At 41.1% G+C, this 23930-nt stretch overlaps 1 protein-coding gene across 1 annotated transcript in view; it reads left to right on the top strand.

Moving 5' to 3' along the window:
- Positions 1-23930, top strand: part of SLC22A2 (solute carrier family 22 member 2) — a 39735-nt gene that overhangs the window by 926 nt on the left and 14879 nt on the right. The window contains exons 2-7 of the mRNA XM_004449795.5: positions 1415-1518; positions 7489-7643; positions 10172-10340; positions 14428-14542; positions 20733-20839; positions 23463-23677. Of these exons, the coding sequence (XP_004449852.2) occupies positions 1415-1518; positions 7489-7643; positions 10172-10340; positions 14428-14542; positions 20733-20839; positions 23463-23677 (865 nt within the window). The remainder of the gene's footprint in view (positions 1-1414; positions 1519-7488; positions 7644-10171; positions 10341-14427; positions 14543-20732; positions 20840-23462; positions 23678-23930) is intronic.

Raw genomic sequence — 23930 nt, 5'->3', positions numbered from 1 at the left:
AGTGAGCCTTGACTTGGGTGTGCGGGAGTCACAGAGCAAAAGAGCAAACAGCTGAACATTAAGAAAGAAACGAGTAATGCCTTGATCTTCGCGCTGGGCCAAGACATGCTCTTTGGAGCATGTTCCTTAGTTTCCCAAGGGAAAAGATGCAGCTTCTTATCCACCTGCAGCGTGAGTGGTTTAGTTAAGACTCCGCCAAATTCCGACAATAACAATTGTAGTGTAGGCAAGACTCCATGGTAAGAAACAAACGAAAACATATCAGAAGTCCTGGAAATAATACTAGGAAAGGGAATATCTCCAAGTCTCCCCTTTTTCTGGAACCCCATACCTCTTCCTCCATTCTTCCAACATGCAGATATATACCTGAAGGCTTAGAGGACTCACCTGAACTGTGCCTCACCTTGATAAAATATACTTTCCATTTGATGGCTATTTTTTTTCTCGTGAATTTGCTTAAAGTGTCTATATAAAACCATTTAGGGTTGGAAATGATGCTATGGTATTATTATTTTATTAAAAAGTAGACTCATACAACTAAAAGCTATGTGATGCTCCCTTTCTATAACCATAGAGAAAGAAAAAGAAAATGGAGACATTTTTATTCAAGACAAACAAAATTATTCTGAAAATATTGAAGAGCCAATTTCCTAGCTTCATTTAAAGTATGTTGCATGGATAATGGGAAGACATTCCATAGGAAGAGATGTTTGTGTAGAGGCACCTATTTTTAAGGAACAAAAGTGGTCGAATAGCTGTATCAAAAGTGGAGGATTTGAATATTTAATATCACACAACTGGAGCCTCATCCCCTCATGCAGATATGAGGAAACAGAGGCCCAGAGCAAAGAAATGTTTTGCCCAAGGTCACAGACTAAGTTAGTAGATGAGCTCTAGAAGTGGGTCTCACAACTTCCAGGCCAACACAGGTTGTCCCTACTGCAAATGGAAGCAAATGTCCCAGGCTTTAGCAGGGGGTTCCCAATCGCCCTGCTATTGAAGAGACACTTCATAGCAGAGATGCTGAACAGCCCAGCTGCCCAGTGGCAGCATTTGTTAGCGTCATGTTGACATGTCTATTTGCCTCTGCGTGTTAAAATTAGAAAGGGAAAAATGACCCATAGATATATGTCTACAATGTAGTAATTACCCAATTCCAGCTGATTTAGCCAACGCTATAGTTTAGCTTAATGACATACTCCCAGGTGGAATGCAAAATGGATGGAGGAGCAAAGCCTTCTGATTGTGTAAAGGAAACAAACCCAGCAAGAAAACAGTTGGTTTATTGCCCTTCAGTCACATCATTGCCATTCAAGTAACACTTAATGAGTGCCCTGGGCTGAGCTGTGTCAAACAGGATGCTAAGGGGATTTTCTTTTCTTTCTTTTCTGGAATGCATCTTGCACCTGGACAGTTTAACCTCGTGTGTTCCAATGCCTGGAAGCTGGATGTGTTTCAGTCGGGAGTGAACATAGGATTTTTCATCGGATCTGTGGGTATCGGCTACATAGCAGACAGGTAGGTGCAGTACAAACTTGGCGGAATTTATGCGATCTCACAGGTTCAGAAAACACCTGCTTGACTACCAAGAACTCGGACCAAGCTCTCTTGGCCCTGATGGCGCTTTTCTTTACAATCTTGCATTTTTTTCTACTGCTATGAAAATGATGGCCAACATCTTCATTTTCAAGATCCCAGGGGTCAGCGAGGCATGTTTTGTCATTAGGCTACATTTTTTCCTTGTGGGCTATCATAAAAGCTTAGCAGTCAAGGGAGAGTAGGAAGATGATTTAATTCCTTTTATAATTCCCAACTCATTCCGATGATGAGACCTGTTCCACCTTGTCCTTGGCTTGCCTTTCATATACAAGGGGCCATCACAACAGGCCTGGGGTAGAATCTCCCCCTTTCTGTTCTTTCTCAGCCCACCAGATGGCTGCATTTCTGAACTCAGCCCATGTGGCTGGATGTAACTGTAAGTATGGAACCAAGGATACAATTTGGTTTTTGGCTTTTGTTTTTGTCTTTTTTTTTTAAAGTTACATTAAAAAATATGAGGTCCCCATATACCCCCCATCCTCCTCACCCCACTCCTCCCATAAAAACAACCTCCTCCATCATCATGGGACATTCATTGCACTTGGTGAATACATCTCTGAGCACCGCTGCACCTCATGGTCAGTGGGCCACATTATAGTTTACCTCTCCCCCAGTCCACCCAGTGGGCCATGGAAGGACATACAATGTCCATTATCTGTCCCTGCAGTACCACCCAGGACAAATACAAGTCCCGAAAATGCCCCCACATCACATCTCTTCTTCCCAGTCCCTATCCTCAGCAGCTACCGTGGCCACTTTCTCCACATCAATGCTACATTTACTTCCATTACCAATCACAATATTTCCAGAATAGAATATCAGTTAAATCCACTCTAATCCATACTCTATTCCTCCAGCCTGTGGACCCTGGGATGGTTATGTCCACTCCACCTCTTTATTAAGAGGGTACTTAGATTCCACTTGGATGATGTATGCAACTCTCCTGCTTGCAGTTGTAGGCACTCTTGGCTCCCTGGTGTGGTGGTTGACCTTCTTCACCTCCCTGTTAGCTGGCTGGGGTAAGTCCAATAAACCAGAGAGTAAGAGTTGCAAGTCTGTTGAGGCTCAGGGCCTGGCTATCATATGGACAGTCCAGAGATTCAGGTCCCTCAAGTATACACTAAACCCCAGCACTAACCACAGGTCTGGTACAAGTGATAGGAGAGGCTTGTGAACAAAGGGACCTATAGGCTAAAATGTAAATCATAATGTAAAACATAAGATAACTAAAAATTTAGAAAATTGTATAGTGTAACCAAGTATAACCTTGTTTGAAAGCTATTGTCTCAATATCTATATATCAGTTGCAGTAAATAGAGAATGAACATGTAAAAAGATTATTGCTGGGGAAGGGACAAAGTGTTTGATGTTGGATATGTGAAAGTACCGTATATTGTATATATGAATTATTGTGATCTAAAACTTTTGTGAAGACAAGCTTAATAATTAGAAGGGGGAAAAAAAGACAAAGAAAGTACGTAGACACTGAGGAAGAGATGGGAGAAGTTGCCTTGCCAATGTGCATACAGGGCAATACTCATTGCAGTGATGGGAGGCAAAACATTAAAAACAAAGCTTTTGCATTTTTAAATTTTTTGATACCCCAATTTACTTTTACTTTATTTTTTCTAAATTAGTGTGCATTCTATATCTAACCTTTCAACCCATCACTATATTCCATTTTACTATTAGTGGAATCTGGCAATGTATTAGGCTTCATTTTCGAAGAAGTTTTGGACCACAGAGAGGTTCAACCATGGCAGGGGTGGAACACGGGTGTGGGGTGTTATGGACAAGGATACGATTTGATGAAAGGAAACGGGGTCTGGCTACACAGAGAGAGGTAAACATCTGCTTCCATGTCATTGGTGTCCCTGGAGAGAGACGAGGCAAGGTGTCTCCCCATGCGGAGCACAGCACAAGACATTCTTGGGGGGGTCCCATGGCCCCGAGGCGGCTAGGTATTCAGTAATTTCTGCTATTCAGGCCACTCCCTGTGTCTTTTATTTACCCAGACTCATCGTGCTGAGTTCCTCATAGACATGCATCTTTGCTCTGTTGATGATCAACTAGATATTTTCAGAAGTCCTCAAAAGTGAAAAGTACAGGAAAAAAAGGTGCTATATACTTGATCATCATTTTCGATCATTTGGCCTCCTGGGTTAATAACTTGAGACTGACCCTATCTGTCCTTCCGTGGCGTGTTTTCCCCTGGCCAGGCCCAGGGCTCGACCTTCTGCACACCTTCCTCCTTGTGAGAAAGGACCCAGTTATCCAAAGAGGAAAGCAGGGCTGAGGGGCGGAGGTGCTCCTCTGTAAAAGGCAGTGTCTGGGTCTGACTCCAAAGACTGTGCTCTTGATTCCAAGGGCTCGTGCCTCCAGCACGTTCCACCATCATCTCATAACAAGGAAGCAGACTTAGCAAACAGGGGTTTTGAGACCCCCTATTTAAGAAAAAAATTCCCACTTCAAAGCACAAAACCAAAATACCAGTCTTGAGAGCAGAAAGTTGAACTGAATCACGGAGCTTGGATTTACTCCTTGCTTTTTCCTCCATTGAGGCATTAGGTGGAATTCCAGTTTTAGCTATAATGTACACTGAAGTGTTTCTCACACTAGACGGTGAGTGGGCCAGTGAGCGCTGCCTCACCATTTCACGCTCAATGTGTACCTGCTGCTCTGGGCTCATAGGAAACCCGCCTGATGCACTTGACATTGAAATTGGTCTAGTGGCAAAACCATAATTTACGATCTTACAGTTTACCTTTTTTTCAAATTACAAGCAAGAACAACAACAAAAAATCAGAAATGGTTTCCTTTTCTTTTTTATATTGCAAAAGATAGAATTATAATATAGCAGTAACTCTACTCCCTACCTGAAAGGCAAAACTGCTTTGGTATTTATTATGCCATGGATCTGTGAGATCATGTGTGTTTGGCCTAGTCAACAGATAGACAGGGAATTCAGAGTGAGCAAATAAATAATATTGGTGGGTGGATGCTAATGAATCCATCTGTAATATATGTATATTTAGTTGTAGATGGATATCTATGTCCATATATAGTCTTAAAATCCATATTTAATTATATGTGGATATATACCCATCATTCTCTATATACCATTTTAAAACCCATCTGTATATACATGTGTGTATGTGTGTGTATAATGGTAAAGCAAGTAAACTTTATGCTTGTTACTCTCCCACCACCTCCCCAATCTATATCTATAATATAGATGAACCCAAATACATGGGTATAACATTAAATGCAAATAGAATATTTCTAATATATTGTCAGACTGGATTAAAACTTGCAAAAGTGCCAAAGCTTGATTCCAAGGACTTAATGTAGCACCCCGTTCACCGCGGCATCTGCATTTTTACAGGGGCCTGGGCCCACCGTGGCAGCAGGAGGGAGGATAATAGAAATTGAATCACTGTCCAACAGCAGGTCCTTCACCCATTACCCCACTTTCCTAACCTTCTGCTCAGCTTCCCTGACAAGGCTGTTCCCAGAATGTACGTGGGTGGCTTGTGAGGTGAAAGAGGAACGATCGTTTGTTATTTCTATTGCCGTAGAATTGAGGGAGACTTGTTTGGAGATCACCCATTAAGTCAGGAGAGACACATTAACAGGTCCAGAATCTGGACCTTGCTCTGCCCATCTCGCCAAGTGGGTGCCTCCCTCTCCGTTACTCCCTCCTGTTGAATCCATCAACATCAACTGGCCAGGAAGGATGTGAGCAAATAGGTAGCCAAGCCTCAAAGAGCAGTTAAATAAATGAGTTAATTATTGTCATCCCACTCCAAGAGTGGGAGACCTGTTAAAATTCTCTGACAGTACATTCCTGAGTTATAACCTCCTGTCAATTATCCACCTTCTCGAATGACTTCATTGTTTTGTTTCTATTGCTGAAGCCTCCTTTGGAAAGTTGACTGCTCATTGTTCTTTCCAAATAGGCTGTGTACAAAGCTTGAGTTCTTTTCCCTAAATGGTCTAAAGTTGCATGGGTTGTCCTATTTGTGCCTGTGTGTAAGAGCACAAAGGCTGACCTAGTACAACAGCACAAGCACCTCAGGGTTCCAACCGCAACTTCAGTGTGGACATCGGGTCTCCCAGTGAAGCTTTCCTCCATCATGGATTTGGTTTTCTGAAGTGTTCATGCTCTGACGTTCAAGTGATGATTGTCCCTCTCGTTAGCCAAAGGAACGTTACTGTGGAGCTTTGTTATATGCTTGAATTAATTGTGGGAGTTGAAGAGCTAATTACCATTTAAGCAAATGTACAAGGAAAGCTAGATTTTGAATTCTTTGAAGGTAAGGGAAGGAGTTTGGGTAGGAGAATGTGGGAAGAAAGGCTGAAAAATGATGTTGGGACATGACTTTAGAAGCCTTTGAATAAAAGGCTAAGGAGTTATGTATTTACTGTGGGAAACCACTGAGACTGAGGATTAAGAAATGATATGGTCCACATAGGGTTTTACAAAACTTAATAGTTTACACATTAATTATTGATGAACTCCTGGGACTTTAATTTTAAGATTATATCTATTTTAGTTATATATAATAACTTATTCTTATAAAATATTATTAAATGTTTATGTATTAAATACATAAAATATATTAAAATACAAATATTTATATATAAATATATTTTATAGACATATTATTATATAGTGCTTTTAATGCATTGTAATTATTAGTTTAATTAATAATCCAAAATAATTATTAATAATGTTATCAATTATTTTCAAGTCATTATTTGAAATGGGCCTTAGAATAGAGTTGCGTAACAATAAGTGCCACCATTATCATTACAATTCTAATGACATAGAGCAATAATTACTAATCAGATTGGAGTGGATAAATCAAGATTAAATAAAGCCTGGTGTTCAATGAAGAATTTTTAAAAATATTCACTAACAGCTGATTAGGGGACCTTTTAGAACAAAAATAAGACTTCATGAAAATGTTGACAATAAGAACACTGAGACTAACCCCCAAATCAACTTTCTGAGAGCCACCATTGCAAAGAGAAGGGAGGAGGGACGGGAGGAGGAAACCGAGGCAATGTGCCTGGCTCTCGCATATATTATCTCATTTAATCCTCTTGTCAGCTGAGCCAGGTAGGTGCTTTCCAGGTGAAGAGATTGAGAAGAATTTAGTAACTTGCCCAGTGTCATAAATAGTAAAGCCAAGATTAAACCTTAGTGTCCATTTTCTTCCCCCACTCTGGGTACTGAGGCAACTCACCCAAGTCCCTAAACTGATGAAATCTAAATCCCTCAATTAAAATTGCTTTCCTTTGCTTTCCTCCATAACAAAGTTTCCACGGCATGGCAAGCTGGGAAGAGCTGCCCAGGTGACACCAAAGACTGTTTCCTTGGAAGCATGCCAATACCACAAAGTCCAAAGCCGGGTTGAAATGAATGGGAGAGAATACTGAAAACTGAGTTTTGTTTTTTTTCCCAAAGCACAAGCTCTCTTGGGTGGGCAGTTGGTTGAGGCTGTTAGTGCAAAGCTTCTAAGCTCGTACGATGATGCCAAGCCTAAAGAGGCCCTTGGAGAATTCAGCACTGGGTGGCCTGGAAAAATTACGCCCCTCCCTAAATAGCCCCCTCGGCACGGGGCTGAGTATTTTACCTTTGGGGTGAGCGTGGGTCCTTGTGCTTAAAACCGCTCCATACACAGTCCACTGATGGGAAGTCCTGAAGTGAACAGACCTGAAGTCTTAGATTCTCTTTGTGGGTGTCAAGCCTTGCCTTCTGTATTTCCTTAGTTCAGAACTCTCCTCGGCGTTAGTTTAGATTATGCCCACTCCCGTGAATTTTCTACAACCTTCATGAGCCTAATCGAATGCCTTTCCCTCTCTCTGTTTTTCTACCTGCAGGTTTGGCCGTAAGCTCTGCTTCTTAATTACAATCCTCGTAAACTCTGCCTCTGGAGTGCTCATGGCCATTGCCCCAACCTACGCGTGGATGCTGATTTTCCGCGTGGTCCAAGGACTGGTCAGCAAGGCAGGCTGGTTGATAGGCTACATTCTGAGTAAGTGCTTGTGCTGGCAGCTGTGAGCACAGAGCAACACAATGCCAATATAAAGTGGGGGGGGGGGCACGGTAAGTGCACAGAAGAATGGACCCAGTTTTAAAACAGTGACAGATCCTTTTTCCCTGAATCAAAATAATTTCTAAAATTTAAAAAATCAACTCATTCTGCATTCCTCTTATAAGGAAAGAAAACAATGAACACAAAATCGAGGGTAAACATTGTGCCACTTACGTGCATATTATTTGGGAATTTGGGTTTTTCTATGCCCTGGAGTGTTACATAGAAAATCTAACCTACGAGGCCTATTCATCAAGAAGATTCAGTGATGAGAGAATATTTATAAAGGGCTTTAATACTTTGCATAAATCCAGTCTAGTGAGCCACAATTTCCCTCAGTTTACATATCAGGGAACTGAAAATACAAGTACTGCCATCTACCTGGTTACTCAGCCAGCCATTTGTAGGACCAGGAGTATAATTGACATTCGACTCTTTAAGGAGCCTAGCTCCATAGAACGTAGGAAAATATCTGCATCCTAACAGCATTGTGCCTTTTTAAAGCAACGTTAGAAAATTGACCTTCACATTACTTTTCCCTAGGCTATAGTCGAATAGGGAAACACACAAAGTAAGACATTATGAAATTATCTACGAACAAAAATAAAATAAAAGTTGGAGCTGACGTAGCTCAATGGTTGAGCACATGTTTCACATGTATGCCCTGGGACCTCCTAAAAAGTAAATAAAAAATAAAATAAAATAAGAATCTCTCATTACACCTGAGACAACTGGATTATGGGCCCTTACAATTTTGCATGGTAAAGTTAATTTGGGGGATTTTGTGAGATGAAGAGTAGACAGTGCTTAATATTAAGTCCTAGCATGGGAGGCACCTACTAAATGTCTGACCAGTGAAGAAAACCAATACTTTGGTTTCTAGAATATGTAATATGTGGAATTTAATTATGTCAGTTTAAATTTCAGCAAGAGTTATAACTTGCCTACAACTTCTGGTCCCTCTGACATGTCCTTTCTACTCCACCTCCCTCGAACCCCAACCATGACCCCAACTACTTTGAAAGACAGACATTTCTATTTATTGAGCACTTACATCGTTTTGGTTAACTTTGTTTTAAAATTACTTTGAGGGAAGTCACAGTAATTCGTAGAAACATTTTTAAAGTGCATTTCTATTTGGTTTATAAGTCATTGAAATCTTTAAGATGTCTTCAAATCAAAAACTCTGTGGCTGGTGGAATATCTGAAATGTCAGTTCTAGTGTGTGTGTGTTTTAACATAAATTTTTTTATGAGAAATTGTAAGTTTACAGAAAAATCAAACAAAAAATACAGAGTTCCCATAGACCTATTTATTGACAAACTTGCATCAGTGTGGTTGTTACAATTGAGGAGAGAATATTACTATAATTGTACTATTAACTGTAGTCCACAGTTTACATTAGGGTTCACTGTTTGTGTTGTACAGTCCTATTTTTATTTTAATTTTTATTCTAGCGACATATAAATAACCTAAAATTTTTCCTTTTAACCACATTCAAATATGTAATTCATTGCTGTTAATTATGTTGACAATGTTGTGCTACCATCACTACCAACCGCTACTAAAACGTTTCCATCACCCCAAATAGAAATTCTGTGCCAATTAAGCATTAATTCCCCATTCTCTAACCTCAGCTCAGCCCCTAGTAACCTGTATTCTAGTTTCTAACTCTATGAATTTGTTTACATATGATGTAAAAATGAATATCCCTCTTTCTAGGTACCATGGATCACATTCATCTGTCATGATGGAATGGGATAAAGCTTATTATTACACCATGTGCTGGAAAACTGGCCCTTGGAAAATAAAAAGCCCTGATTTTTAATGTGTTCTGATTTTTAGGGCATAAGCTCTCCCACCACAACTGATTTTAAGTTTCAATGAGTTTAATGATAAGCTTGCAAAAGTCCTGAAATTTTTTAAATCAGTTCTTAAAAGCCAATACTAAACTGGACTGCTGGCTGCAGCATACTGCTAAGTTTCCAAACTAATTAAACAAGTTAATAGGCTTGCAAGGAATATGGTCACCCCATCCATATAAGAGAATAAATTACATTCGGGTTCTTCTTTACATATAAATAATCTACAATCTAAATTCAATTTTTGATTCATTTTTTCAGCTCTTGAAGTATCACTGTCACATTACTCTAGATGAAAATGTGGGTGTGTCTGAAATGAAATTGCATTTGTCCTTTAAATCTATAATTCAAACATGTTTGCTCATCCGGGCAGGTCTTTTACCCCATCTAAGGTGGGATGATAAGATTTTACATTAATTAACAAAACAAATTACCCACCACCACAAATGAGCCCCAAAGAACATTTTAAAATTTCCAAAGAGCTATATTTAAAAAACTCTGGAGTTTGGATTATTTTCTTGAGGTTGGCATTCTAGGTTCCCCACATGTAGACAGCCAGCTCCCTGTCGCATGGCACTGTTTTGACCACTGGGATTTTTTCTGCAGTTACGGAATTCGTCGGGCTGGGCTATCGGAGGACAGTGGGAATTCTGTACCAAGCCGCCTTCACGGTTGGCCTCCTGGTACTTGCTGGGGTGGCCTACGCCCTTCCTCACTGGAGGTGGCTGCAGTTCGCGGTTACGCTGCCCAACTTCTGCTTCTTGCTCTATTACTGGTAAGTCCAATTGGAACAAGACGGAGAGAGAGCAAACTACTTTAACTTGCTCAGAAGTCCACCTTTTCCCTGATGCATATCATCCTTCTGAAGTCAAATTTCCCATCACTTCCAAGACCTGTTTCACAGGAAGCCCAAGTCCCTGTTTCACAGATAAAAGCTGTAAGCTTCAATTTGTCTCTGCCTCTCGAAATCAAATGTCCTTTCTGTTTGGGCTTAAAAATTTTGTGAGCTGGATCTTACATGCCCCTTTTATTTATAGGATGCTTAAATTAGCTTCTAGAACCTGTAGTACAATTAGGACTGCAGACACTTTGGAGATATTGGCAATGTCACCGTTGCCCTCCCCAGAGGAAACTTTAGGGTGGAGACGGCAGAGCGTGGCACTTGAGTCACCATTTCCCCATACTCACGCCCAAAGCAGACATCACCAGACAATCTGCTCACCAACATGGCCTTCCAAACAGACCATACCAATCAATCAGAGCTACCACAATCATTGAAATTTATTTATCATCTCTATCCAAGGGAGACATTTGAAAAACAGAAAGAAAAAAAAAAGCAACAGCAAAAATCTTAGTAAACTCAAATATGAGTTTACTGGAAATAAAACAAGGGGAGGGTGGTATGCTGAATTACCTGACCAGATCTCTCCCCCATGCAGCAGACCCTCATGTTGAGCTCCTTCTTGATATATCCACCTGTTCTCCCCATTTGCCTAAGAAATATCTTAACTTTGCCCAAGAAACTTGTTCCCCCTCCAAAAGCCAGCAAAACTCTAAGGGTGATCCTTGACTCAATCTCTCTCATCTGATTCTACTTCCTCCTTTGTATCTATAAATCTACCTTTCTTATTCCTTTCTTTTCTTTTTTGCTTCCCATTGGGAAATCATTCTTCTTTGTCTGGATTGCTGAGCTAGACTCCCAGCTGGCCTCTGTCATTTGTTTTACTGTCTTCTACACCACTCTCCACTCTACAGTTCAAAATCCCAGTTCTGTCATGTCACTCCCCTGCTTAAAAGCCTTCTCATGGATTTTCCCTCAGGAAAACAGACCCAATGGTTTAGCATAACAGCAAAGACCCATCTTGTATCCAATTCTGGCCATCTCTGGAGAACTTCCTCATGTTGCTTGCACTCTCACTAACATCAATTTGATTTTACTTAGCACTCTACCAATGCTCCCTGATGGGACTTACATTTTCAGAAGATCACTGAAGATGCAGAGTAGCAGGGAAAAAACGTGTTATGGGGGAAGAATGGAGGCATGGGGATCAATTAGGAGGCTAGTGCACAATCCTTGCCAGAAATCACAAGGATCTGAATTAAGAAATAAGTTGTAAGAGTCAAGAGGAATAAATTATAAACAATTGTAAGCTGGGGAGGAAATGTCAGAGCTTGTGATAGCCTGAATGTGAATATTTAGGGTATGGAAGAATTTACTGAGATGACCCCAAGAATTTAGGCTTTTGTGTCTAAGTGTTGGTGGGGTGCTATCCAGAGAGATAGGTCATTTCTGTGTTTGGGAGGAAAGGTGATGAGTCTCACTTTGGGCATGCTGGGTTTGAGGTGTTGGAAGGTCATCCACATGAAGATAGCTAAGGGGCAGTTAAAGTTAAGGATCCGGAATGCAAGTAAAGTTTGTGTACATCTTTGTTGTAGCTGTGGGGGAAGATGAGAGATCACACATAGAAAATGAAAAGAGCTGGGTGAGGAAGAAGTCTAGAAAACACCATCTTTTGAGAGTCAACAAGAAGAATAGGAACCAGGCCCGAGAGGACTGAGATGGAACTGCTGGCGAGAAAGGAGGAGTTACAATAAAGGAGGGTATTAGAGAAGTCACCGGACCAGGGACTCAGGTCAGGCATTGTCCTTCTGGTCTGCCTGACCAGGTCTGGGTGGATGCCTCTGTCCTACAATCAGTGGTATTATGTGTGTATCTATGTAATCCTTGTGGATCATTCTTGTTGGAATCAACCATTTTCTTGACATTGCATTACTTGATTGTGTGTCCCATTGGCTGTGAATTCTTTGAGATCAGGCTACCTTCAGAGACATCTGGTCCAACTTCCTGACCAGGGTTGGGATTCCCATAATAAGGCCCTTAACTGATGACTATTGCGATAGTTTGATAATGTATGTACCCCAGAAAATCATGTTCTTAAAGCGAATTCATTCCTGTGGTTCCTATTATAGGTGGGACATTTTGATTAGGTTACTTCAGTTAAGTCTTTTGATTAGGTTACTTCAGTACGTACAGTTCAGGAGACCATTGGCCGAGATGGCTCAAGGGCTTCCTGAAGCATGGCTGCCTGAACCCTGGGTTCCAGGTATGATCTAGAAAAATTACACAGCAGTTTTTCAAAGGAGGACGTCTCCTGGGAGCTGTGGCTTGTCAGCTGTTGAGCATGCCATGATTGTGTTCCTGATGTCAAGTCTTTACCCAGAAATTATTCTGATTCCTGTCTCCATTGCATTCCCACAAAAACCTCCATCCCAAGTTCTCTCCAGAGTGAGCATCCTAACTGGGACCTCCTTAGCTTTGCACAGAACTAACATAGAAGCACATCTGCCAGCTCCTTCCTGCCTGGTCCTCCTCCTCCAATCCACCCTGGCTTAGTTTGCAAGGGCTGCTACAACAAACACCACATGATGGATTGGCTTAACAAGAATTTATTGGCTTGTGATTTGAGATGCCAGAAGTCCCAATTCAAGGCATTGGCAAGGCCAGGCTTTCTCCTGGATGTGGCAGCATTCAGGTGACAGCAGAACTCAATTACATGGCCATGTCCTGGGTCTCTTCCCCTTTCTCTCTGATTTCTGGCTTCATCCAGTTTCTAGTTTTGAATGGCTGCATCTGAATTCCCCCCTTATAAGGTCTCCAGTAACAGGAATTAAAACCCACCCTGATTCAATTTGGCTGCACCTCAACTATTAACAATATCCTTAAACGGTCTTATTTCCAAATGCGTTTTACTCACAGGACTGAGGACTAAAAATCTTTTGTTGGGTTATGTGGTTCAAACTACCCCACACCCTGAGCCCAGTTGCTAAGTATCTTCTCCAGACTCAGATCTAAAATGTTATATTCCTGCTCAAGGCTTACCTTGATTCTTGATATCCTGCTATATCAAACCCGAACTAGGCAGGCTGGCTTTGATGTTCTGCCACCATTGCATCTCAGGTATCTTATTCCTTTGCTTTCTGCATTAAAAAATATATATTGACTTGTTTGCTCCAATGAGGACTTGCCTATTGCCAATTCTTTCCTGTATTAATCAGGGTTCTCAAGGGAACAGAATCAATAGGAGATATCTGTAAATAGTATGAGATTCTACAAGAGTCTCTCATGTGACCACAGAATGCACAAGTTCAGTTCTGCAGGCAGGCCACAAACCAGGGGCTCCGATGAAGGCCCAATGAAGGTCCTTGATGAGTTTCCCGGAGACATTGGCTATCCAAAGACTAGCTGGGAAATTCTCACTGAGTGCTGAAATCACTTCTTCTATTACAGCATTAAACTGAGTGGATAAAACATCGCTCATTGCTGATAGCACTCTCCCTGGTTGAGCACAGATGTCCATCTGTGCAGTAAACTCACTGATGACTAAAGTCCATAAATGCCCTTCTATTACAATTAGCCCAGCGCTTGCTCGACCAAACAACTGGGCACAATTACTTGGCCACGTTGACACATTAGCCAAGCCATCATGTGTACCCTCACGCCTTCTGTCAATTCTCACCTCTTTGCAAAGCCTGGGGCCCACCGAAGCCGATCCTGCCCCGCCACCCTAGCATAAAGTTGGATATTCAGTGGCACCCTGCTTTGCAGCTTGCTTGCAGCTTCCACTCGTAAATCTCTGATGAAGCTATTGAAGGCTTCCTGGGCAAGGCAGACTCCAGGTCAACATTTGAAGGAGTAAAGGGCCATACATTGTCCCACACAATCTATGTCCCCTGTGTAGTTGCTACCACACCTCACCTTGTGAGATCCCTTGCAAAAACCTGATGATGACAATTTGAGAGGTTTCAGGAACATTGCCCCTCCTCTTACCAGCACTGATTATACTTAACTGTACCTACCATAGGTGCCTACCCGAGTCTCCGAGGTGGTTGATCTCTCAGAATAAAAACGCTAAAGCCATGAAGGTCATCAAGTACATCGCCAAGAAAAATGGGAAATCTCTGCCTGCCTCTCTTCAGGTGAGCCAGGGGCTGACGTGTCAAACCAGGCAAGGGTGGGAAGTAGGCATTGGGAAATAATGTGCAGGAGGAATCCTCTTAAAGCAAGCTGCCTCCTGGCATTTATGTCTACCTCTAGTGAAACACAACAGACTGCTTCATGGCTGAGCTTTGTGGTTCCCTGGTAGAATTTTTGAAATGGGTGGAAAACATGAAACTAAGAGAGATCCAAAAAATCTTTCAAAAAGTCAAATGAGGCGTTTCAGTCTTGAACAACTCAAACATTTACCCAATCATATACTTCAGTCCACCCATGGCTCTTTCACTTGTTTGTTGGCAAACCCCAGGGAAGGAGGGATTCCACAGAGGTCAAACTCCAAGGGCAGTAAAACTTAGTTCTTCAAACACAAATGATTTCCGAGGTTTTTAGAAACATTTTGGATAGAAATTGTCTTAATACATTTTTAAAAATATGCTGCCTTCTTAAAAAGTATCAACTTATTGGAGTGTCCGTTTTTTTCCAGTATTGAGTACATTGTAGTAAATCCCACCCATCTGTTTTTCATTGCAAATATTTTTTATTAAAAAATATATGAATCATCAGAAAGAACACAGGTAAACCAACTAGTGCCATGCTTAATTTAAGTCTTTGTATTTCTTCCCTGGGAGAAGGTGAGGGTTGAGTATCATTCATATGTCACTTAGTTAACATCATAGAAATAGATCTCATCCACTTTTTATTTTTTATGAGGTACCAGGATTGAACCCAGAGCCTTGTACATGGGAAGCAGGCACTCAACCACTGAGCTAATCCACTCCCCAATGAGAGATGGTTTTCTGTTTGTTTGTTTGTTTTTAGGAGATACCAGGGGATCAAACCCTGGACCTCATACATGGGAAGCAGGCGCTCAACCACTTGAGCTATATCTGTTCCCCTTTCATCCACTTTTTTTTCTCTTTTTTAAAAATTTATTGAAATATATCACTCATACATAAGCATACATAAACAAATGTATACTAGTTGTGAACTTACAAAACAAACACATATAACATCAAACAAACATATATAACATCTCACCCTACCACCAATAACTTGCATTGCTTTTAAGCCTTTTTAACTAATGATTAAAGAGCATTGTCAAAATATTACTACTAAACAAAGTATTCTTCCCCTAAACAATCTGATTATTTTTATATCATTTATATATGAACATACATAAGCAATTAAGTATATAGTAAAAGTTGTGAACTTACAAAGCAAACATGCATAACATCATACAGGGGTCCCATACAGCAACCCTCCACCAACACCTTGCATTGTCATGAGACGTTTTTGCAAACTATGAAAGAACACTGTCAAAATCTTACTACTAATCACAGTTTTTTTCTTACATTTGGTGTGTTTTTCCCTTAACCCACACTATTATTATTTTTTAAATATATTTTTTATGACAGAAGTTGTAAACTTATAAAACAATCATGTACATGTGCAGAATTCCCAAACAACACCTCTCCATCAACATACCACAATGTGGTGTGTCATTTGCTACAGATAAAATAATATCATCTGATTATTGCCATGTCCATAGTGTACATTTGGCTCACATTTTCCATATTGCCTCAGTATCAACGCAGTACATCTTTTGCATAGATGCAAGAACATTATATTACTACTAACCACAGTCCATAGGTCACTCCAGCTGTATTTTTCCCATGCTTCTCCACATTCCCAACACCCTGCAGCAGTGAAATACATTTGTTCTAGCTAACAAAGGACGCTCTTGCATCTGTACCATCAACCACAATTCTCACCCACCTCTTGGTTTACTGTGCTATTCAGTTCCTAGATTATTCTCAAGCATTCTGTCAATTGGCATTTACATAACTAGACTACCATTTTCAGTCACATTCCCATTTATAAACTAGCTGTTACTCACTGTGTGTTACCATCCACACTATACATTTCCACAATTTTACAGTAAAGCTCATTAAAACTTCTACATACATTAAACATCAGTAGTCCACTCTGTCCCTCTCTTATCTCCTTTAAGAGTCCACCATCTACCATCAGGTCTTGAAGATATTTTCCAATAATTTCTTCCAGAAGTTTTACAGTTCTTGCTTTTATTTTTAGCTTTTTGATCCATTTTGAGTTAGTTTTTGAATAAGGTGTGAGATAGGGGTCCTTTTTTCTTCTTTCAGCTATGGATGTCCAATTCTTTCAGCACCATTTGTTGAATGGATTGTTCTGACCAAGCTGTGTGAGTTTGACAGTCTAGTCAAAGATCACTTGACCATACCTGTGAGGGTCTGTTTCTGAACCATAAATTTGGTTCCATTGGTCTATTGTGTCTGTCTTTAGGCCAGTACCATGTTGTTTTTACCACTACAGGTAGGTATTATGATTTAAAGTCTGGAGATGAGTGTTCACTTTTCCTTTTTATGATGTTTCTGGCTATTCAGGACTCCTTATTCTTCCAAATTAATTTAATGATTGTGTTTTCAATTTATCTTTAATGCTGGTGGAATTTTTATCAGGATTGCATTAAATCTGTGTATCAATTAGAGTAGAATTGACATCTTAATAATATTTAGTCTTCCAATCCAAGGCATAGAATGTTCTTCCAGTTATTTAGGCCTTTTTTTAAATTTGTTTTAACATTGAGTTTCAGTTTTTTGAATGCAAGTGCTTTACATCATTGGTTAAGTTTATTTCTGGCTATTTGAGTTTTATCTGTCATATTTTACTTTCACCACTCTTTTGACACTTTTAGTTACTTTTATTGATATAATATTCATTTCTAGACTCTCTTCCAGGCCCCTCTCTCTTGTCTTTTCTCTAGTACACCCTTTAGTATTTCCTGAAAATCTGGTCTCTTGCTTAGAAATTCTCTGTTTCTATTTATTTGTGAATATTCTAATTTTACCCTCATTTTTGAAAGACAGTCTTGTTGGATAGAAAATTCTTGGCTGGAGGTTTTTCTCTTGTAGTATCTTAAATATATCAGATCACTGTCTTCTTACCTCCATGGTTTCTGGTGAGAAATCAGCACTTAATCTTATTGGATATCCCTTATATGTTATGCATTGCTTTTCTCTTGCTGCTCTCAGAATTCTCTCCTTGTTTTTGTCATTTAACATTCTGATAAGTATGTGTCTTGGAGTTGGTCTATTTGGATTTTTTCGGATGGGAGTACGTTGTGCTTCTTGGACAGGGATATCTATGTCCTCCAATAGGGTTGGGAAATTTTCTACCATTATTTCTTCAAATATTTCTTCTGCCCCTTTTCCCTTCTCTTCTCCTTCTGGGACACCCATGCCATGTACGTTTGCATGCCTTTTGCTGTCATTTAGTTCCCTGAGAACTTGTTCAATTTTTTTCCATTCTTTTCTTCATCTCTTCTTTTGTATGTTCACTTTCAGAGGCCATTTCTTCAGGCTTACCAATCCTTTCTTCTGCCTCCTCAAATCTGCTATTATATGATTCCAATGTTTTTTTTTTAAATTTCATTGCTTGCACCTTTCATTCCCATAAGATCTGCTATTTTTCTATGTATGCTTTCAAATTCTTTTTTGTGCTCATCCAATGTCTTCTGAATATCCTTAATCTCTTTAGCCATCTCATTGAATTTATTAAGGAGATTTGTTTGAACATCTAAATTAGTCGTCTCAACTCCTTTATATCATCTGGAGGCTTATCTTGTTCCTTTAACTGGGCCATAGCTTCCTGTTTCTTGGTGTGGATTGTAATTTTTTGTTGGTGTCTTCACATCTGGCTTACTAAAGTATTTTTTCTGGGTGTGATTTTTCTCTCTAGGTTAGGGCTTCCTATCATTTCTCCCTTGCTGGTTATGCAGTAGGAGCCAAGCATGTAGTTGGTGCTGTAAGCTGTGGAGGCTCAAGCTGCCCTCATTGCACCAGGGACCAATGAAGCTTCTTCCAACTTTCTCCTTTGCCAGGGATAGGGACAGAGTCACAGCTATGAGGAATAATCCACATGCAGGCCTAGACTGTAGTTGCCCAGAGAGACAGATGAAGCTTCATATCACTTTCTCCCCTACCTAGGACAGGGATGGAGCTGCAGGTGTGGGCAGCAATCTATGAAGTGTGAGTCCAAGATGAACACAGTTGCCCTGGTAGACTTCTGATTTTCAGTCTATGCCAGCCAAAGTTCCCTGCATTTACCTATATAGGCTGGTGCAGGGCTCCTCAGCCTCCTGCCTGCCAGAGGTAGGGCTGAAGCCTAGGAGAACTGCAGACTGATCTACATGAAAGAAACTGTCAGCCTGGCTTCCCCTCAGGCTGGGGTGGAGTCAGAATGGTGGCTACTGGCATCTTTCAGACGTGGGCTGGTTCTCACCCCAGCTGTTCCCAGCCAAGTCCCCCAATCAGTAGCTGAAATCGGCAACCAACCATCTCCTCCTCCCCTGTTTCTGGGAAATGGAGCTTCCAATTCCCATCACAGAACAGCTCCTGGAGCAGCCACCAGAGTAGGACAATCACCAGCCTCCGTGGTTTCACCAGCAATTTCCCTGAGAGGCTGGCACAGGTCCCTGCAGCTTCCTCCCTGCTGGAGGTGGCACTGGGGCCCAGGCTAGACCTGCAATATGAAGCCGATCCCCACCAGCACTGGGATCCTCAGTCTGCCTGCTTCTCCTCATGCCAGGTGTGGAGTTAAGATGGTGGCTCCCGGCCTCTTTCTACTTGGACAGGCTCAAACTTTAGCTATTCTCAGGATCATACTGTAGCCCACTGAATTTCCTCATCAGTAGCTGAAATGAGTGGCCAACCGTCTCTTCCTCCCCCATTTTGGGGAAGTGGAGTTTTCAATTCCAGCTTTGGAACAGCTCCTAAGGCGGCTTGTGCCTCCAGTAGAGGATGGGCATGGCCTCTGGGGCGTGGAGCGCTCTACTCTCGAGTCTTCTCTGCAGATGGACAGTCTCCTCCTTCCATTCCCCCAAGGACGTTGCAGGATGCTCTTCTGGTCTCCTGGAGCCCCCCAACAAGTGCTTCAGCTAGCTCCAGAGAGCTCTGAGTGTTTGCTAACTGCCCTGTAGCAGGAGCTGACTCTAGGAGCTCCTTATTCTGCCACCATCTTGCTTGTTTCCTCTTTCATCCACTTTTAACTTAAAGCTTCTCCTCTGATAGAGATTAGAAAAGAGAAAGTCAAGTTTATTTGAAAATTGTGTCTATAGAAGAATAAATGATTTCTGAATGAGGATTTGAGATGTTACCTCTACGAATTCATGATTTACATGACATTTGGAATGGGGCTTTGGGGACTCAGAGTCTTTCTTTCTTCACATTCTCTCTGGTTTCAGGGTGGTTAGGGTGTGTAATTTCTTCCACTGATGACTGCCATAGTACCTGTTTCTTGGGTTTTGGGTCCTTTCAGAAATTGGCTACACATGAGTCATTGTCTTGCCAGCAGAAATGAAGTTTGTGTAAGAGCTCTAAGTCTGGTCATTGCCAGAGTCTGGCTAGGAGGTGCCCACCCCTCCTCCACCTTGTTTTCACTCTTTCACACACAGTCATGTGTTCCTTAGAAGAGAGAGGCTAAGGGGGATGGTCCCTGTGCAGGTTCTACTGCCAGAAACCTGGAGTTTGAATCTCAACTTAACCACCTACTGTTTTCTTCAGGAGCAGAGCGTCTCAAACATACTATCTGTCCACATGCATCACCCAAATTCTTGTGAAAATGCAGATTGACTCAGTAAATCTAGGGTGAGACCTGAGATCTCTAACAAGTTCCAGTTGATCTTGATGTTGCTGGTCTGAGTCCCAGGGTCCCAGAGCAGTGCCTTCCAACTAATGGGCCACAGGTGGGTCCAGTTGTGCTGAGATGGTGATTCTCTCAGTCTTCAGGGCAGCTGGGCAGGCCCCAGTTTGCCCCACTGCGCTTTATAAACAGTATCATTTTATACATGCTCCATGAAGTACCTAACTTCTCTGTGTCCCAGTTTCCTCTTCTATGACATGGGATGGGAAAAAAAATAGAACCTAATGTATAAGCTTGTTGTACAGATTACATGAGATAATGTGGTGTGTGAAGTACTTAATTTAGCACTGGGCACATTGCACTAATAAACACTCAATAAATGTAAAATATTATTTACACATATTAACAAAATTAAAATATTATTATTCCACACACGACCCAAAGATACCATCATTAATTATACGGAGCTATTCTAATTGTTCCTGTTCTTAGAGCCTTAGACCTGCTGAGGAAGTTGGCGAGAAGTTGAATCCTTCCTTCCTTGACTTGGTCAGAACCCCTCAGATCAGGAAGCATACTTTGATCCTGATGTACAACTGGTAAGGAATATTTTTCAATCTAAAATCCCCCAAATCCTTTACATCCCAATCACCCACATCAAGGGGAGAGAACGACAGCACATTCAAAATTTAACTAATCTGATATTAGCATTGAGAGTAGATGCCAATGTATGGCTAATTTACAGCAGGTTTTCCTGACAGCATTTTTCTCAGGCAAATGTTGAAACTGGCTTATAGTTCCTAAGCAGAGATCAGGACATTCTCAACTTTGCTTTCATATTAGAATCACCTGGGGGGAGTTAAAAATATCAAGGCCACAGCCCTACCTCCAGAATTGATTTGTGTGGTCTGTGGTAGGACCCAAGAAAAATAGTTCTAAGATTCTGTATGTGATCCTAATAGTCAAAATTGAAAACTAATATTATAGATAATTGATAGTAAGTGTAGATCTCTCACTAGGCATCTACCTGGAAAAAAATAATAAACTCGACCAAGACTAAGTCTCAGGAGAAATCCACCAGATCCAAATACAGTGATTTGAACTTCACACTTTGTCACTGTCGGCAGCTGTACAATGCCTTTTTTAGGGAGACACTCTTCCTTTCTGTGAGCGTTGGATTTCGCACCAGCCAAATGAAAGTTTATAATTGCTGACAAAACCATGACTCATCAGGAATTAATTTAGCAACCTTCACGATATTGCACGTGAAATGCAGCGATGGAATTTGGCTTCATCATCCTAATTTCCTTTTCCAAGTAATTGTGACTCTCACTGGTTATCTTCGTATTTTCTGTTACAGCTAATGAATACTGTTAATCAACAAGGCTGGAAACGTGATCAACATGGTGTTTGAATCTGATCACAAGATGAATCATTAAGAAGGGAGACTGTAGCCATTTGTCTTCGAGTTTCCTAAAATTTGAATTAAGTAGTTGTTTAGTTTGCTAAAAGCTGCTGGGAGCTATCTACTAGAGATGGGTTGACTTTAAAATGGGGATTTATTAGATTAAAAGCTTACAGTGTCGAGGCTATGAAAATGTCCAAATCAAGGCATCATCAGAAATACTGTCTCACCAAAGGTCGGCTACTGGTGATCCTGGACTCCTTCCATGTGGCAAGGCACAGGGAGGCATCTGCTTCTCTCCTGGGTCTGTTGCTTCAGCCTCTGGCTGCTCTATCCACGACTTCCTTTCTCCCTGAGCTCAGCTGTGGGCAATCAGGCATATGGCTCATCTGTCCCCTCTCCTCCTGGCCTCCTGTCTTGGAGCCTCTCAGGGGAGCCTCTGAGCTCCACTGATTTCAGCCTCCAGCCTCTGGGACCTCTCTCTCAGCCTCTCTGGGTTTTTCTGTCTTTGCCACTTTTCTTCTGTGTCTCTGTGTGTCTCTGCTTTTAGCCCTCCATTTATAAGACTCCAGCAAGAGAACCAAGACCCACGCTGGGTCCAGCAATCCAATCAAAGACCCCCAACTGAATCCACGCCAATCAAAGACCCCAACTGAATCCAATCCAATCAAAGACCCCAACTGAATCCAATCCAATCAAAGACCCCCAACTGAATCCAGCCCAATCAAAGACCCCAACTGAATCCAATCCAATCAAAGACCCCCAACTGAATCCAATCCAATTGAAGGGTCTCATGCCCACAGGAATGGATTAAGGACCTAATTTTCTGGGATCACTCTGTCACAGTAGTCAATCCTTTTTCATCTCAACTCCATTAGAAGACCACAAAGAGAAATACTCTAGCAACTGCTAATAACTCGATATAGTTTTTATTCACCTTTTAAAATTTTATATAGGCATAGCACATACCACATGACAAGATAATTCTGGCAAAAAAATTGGATGCTAAAAATATTCTTTTTTTTTTCATTTTAAAAAGTTTATTGAAGTATATCATTCATACGTGAACAGTAAGTATATAATAAAAGTTGTAAACTTACAAAACAAGCATGCATATCATCATACAGGGCTCCCATACACTCTCCCCACTACAAATACATTGCATTGTTGTGAAATATTTGTAGCAAATTATGAAAGAGCATCATCAAATTATTCACTCTAGTTCATGTCTTACATTTGGTATATTTTCCCCTAATGCACCTTATTACTTTTTTTTTCATGAACTATATAATTTATCTAAAGGGCACAATCAATGGCATTTGGTATAATCACTGAGTTGTGCGTTCATCAATTTAATCATTTTCATTATAAAAACAAAACAAAAAAAAAACACTATCATACTCATAGGTTACCACTACTAATTACAATCTAATATAGCTTGTTTGTTGTTTTAGGAGGTACCTTAGATTGAACCTGGGACCTCATACCTGGCAAGCAGACGCTCAAACCACTGAGCTACCTCTGCTCCCCAACCTGATACAGTTTTACTAGATAAATCATTCTGACTATCAAGACATTTCTTCTTGTCTTTCATGATGGCCAGGAAATGCTCTCCTAACTTCTTCCCCTTTCCTGGTTCCCTGGTCACAACCAACCACCACGATGACTCAGATGGTGTAAAAGCAATAGGATGGAGGGAGTAGAATGAGAAAATCACAAAAGGTGATCTACAATCAACTCTTATTACTCTAGAAGCCTCTCCTTTTCATGCCTGGCTTTTGGTGCTTGAGTTGACCCAAGCTCTCCTCTTTGCTCAGGTTCACGAGCTCTGTTCTCTACCAGGGCCTCATCATGCACATGGGCCTCGCCGGGGGCAATATCTACCTGGATTTCTTCTACTCTGCCCTGGTTGAATTCCCAGCTGCCCTCATCATCATCCTCACCATCGATCGCATCGGTCGCCGTTATCCTTGGGCTTGGTCAAACATGGTGGCAGGGGCCGCCTGTCTAGCCTCAGTTTTTATCCCCGATGGTAAGTTTCAGAGCAAGCTGGGGTTCCCCATGGCCCTGAGAAGAGAGTGTGTCATGGCCCTTTACTAGGATGACCAAATAATTTATCATCCAAATGGATTTAGAAAGAACAAGGGCAGTATCTGCGGTCTTCCTGGGACAACCCATATGGCCACTTTGACTTTAAGAACAATGACACTCAATCTTTCTCCGATGGAAAATAATGAGAGAGGCAATGAAGACCTGACAAGATACAGGCCATGGAGCTGGCCTAA

This window comes from Dasypus novemcinctus, chromosome 28, assembly GCF_030445035.2.
Source record: "Dasypus novemcinctus isolate mDasNov1 chromosome 28, mDasNov1.1.hap2, whole genome shotgun sequence".
NCBI classification, from domain to species: Eukaryota; Metazoa; Chordata; class Mammalia; order Cingulata; family Dasypodidae; genus Dasypus; species Dasypus novemcinctus.
Note: the sequence above shows the minus strand (reverse complement) of the source record. Positions and strands in the feature narration are given on the sequence as shown.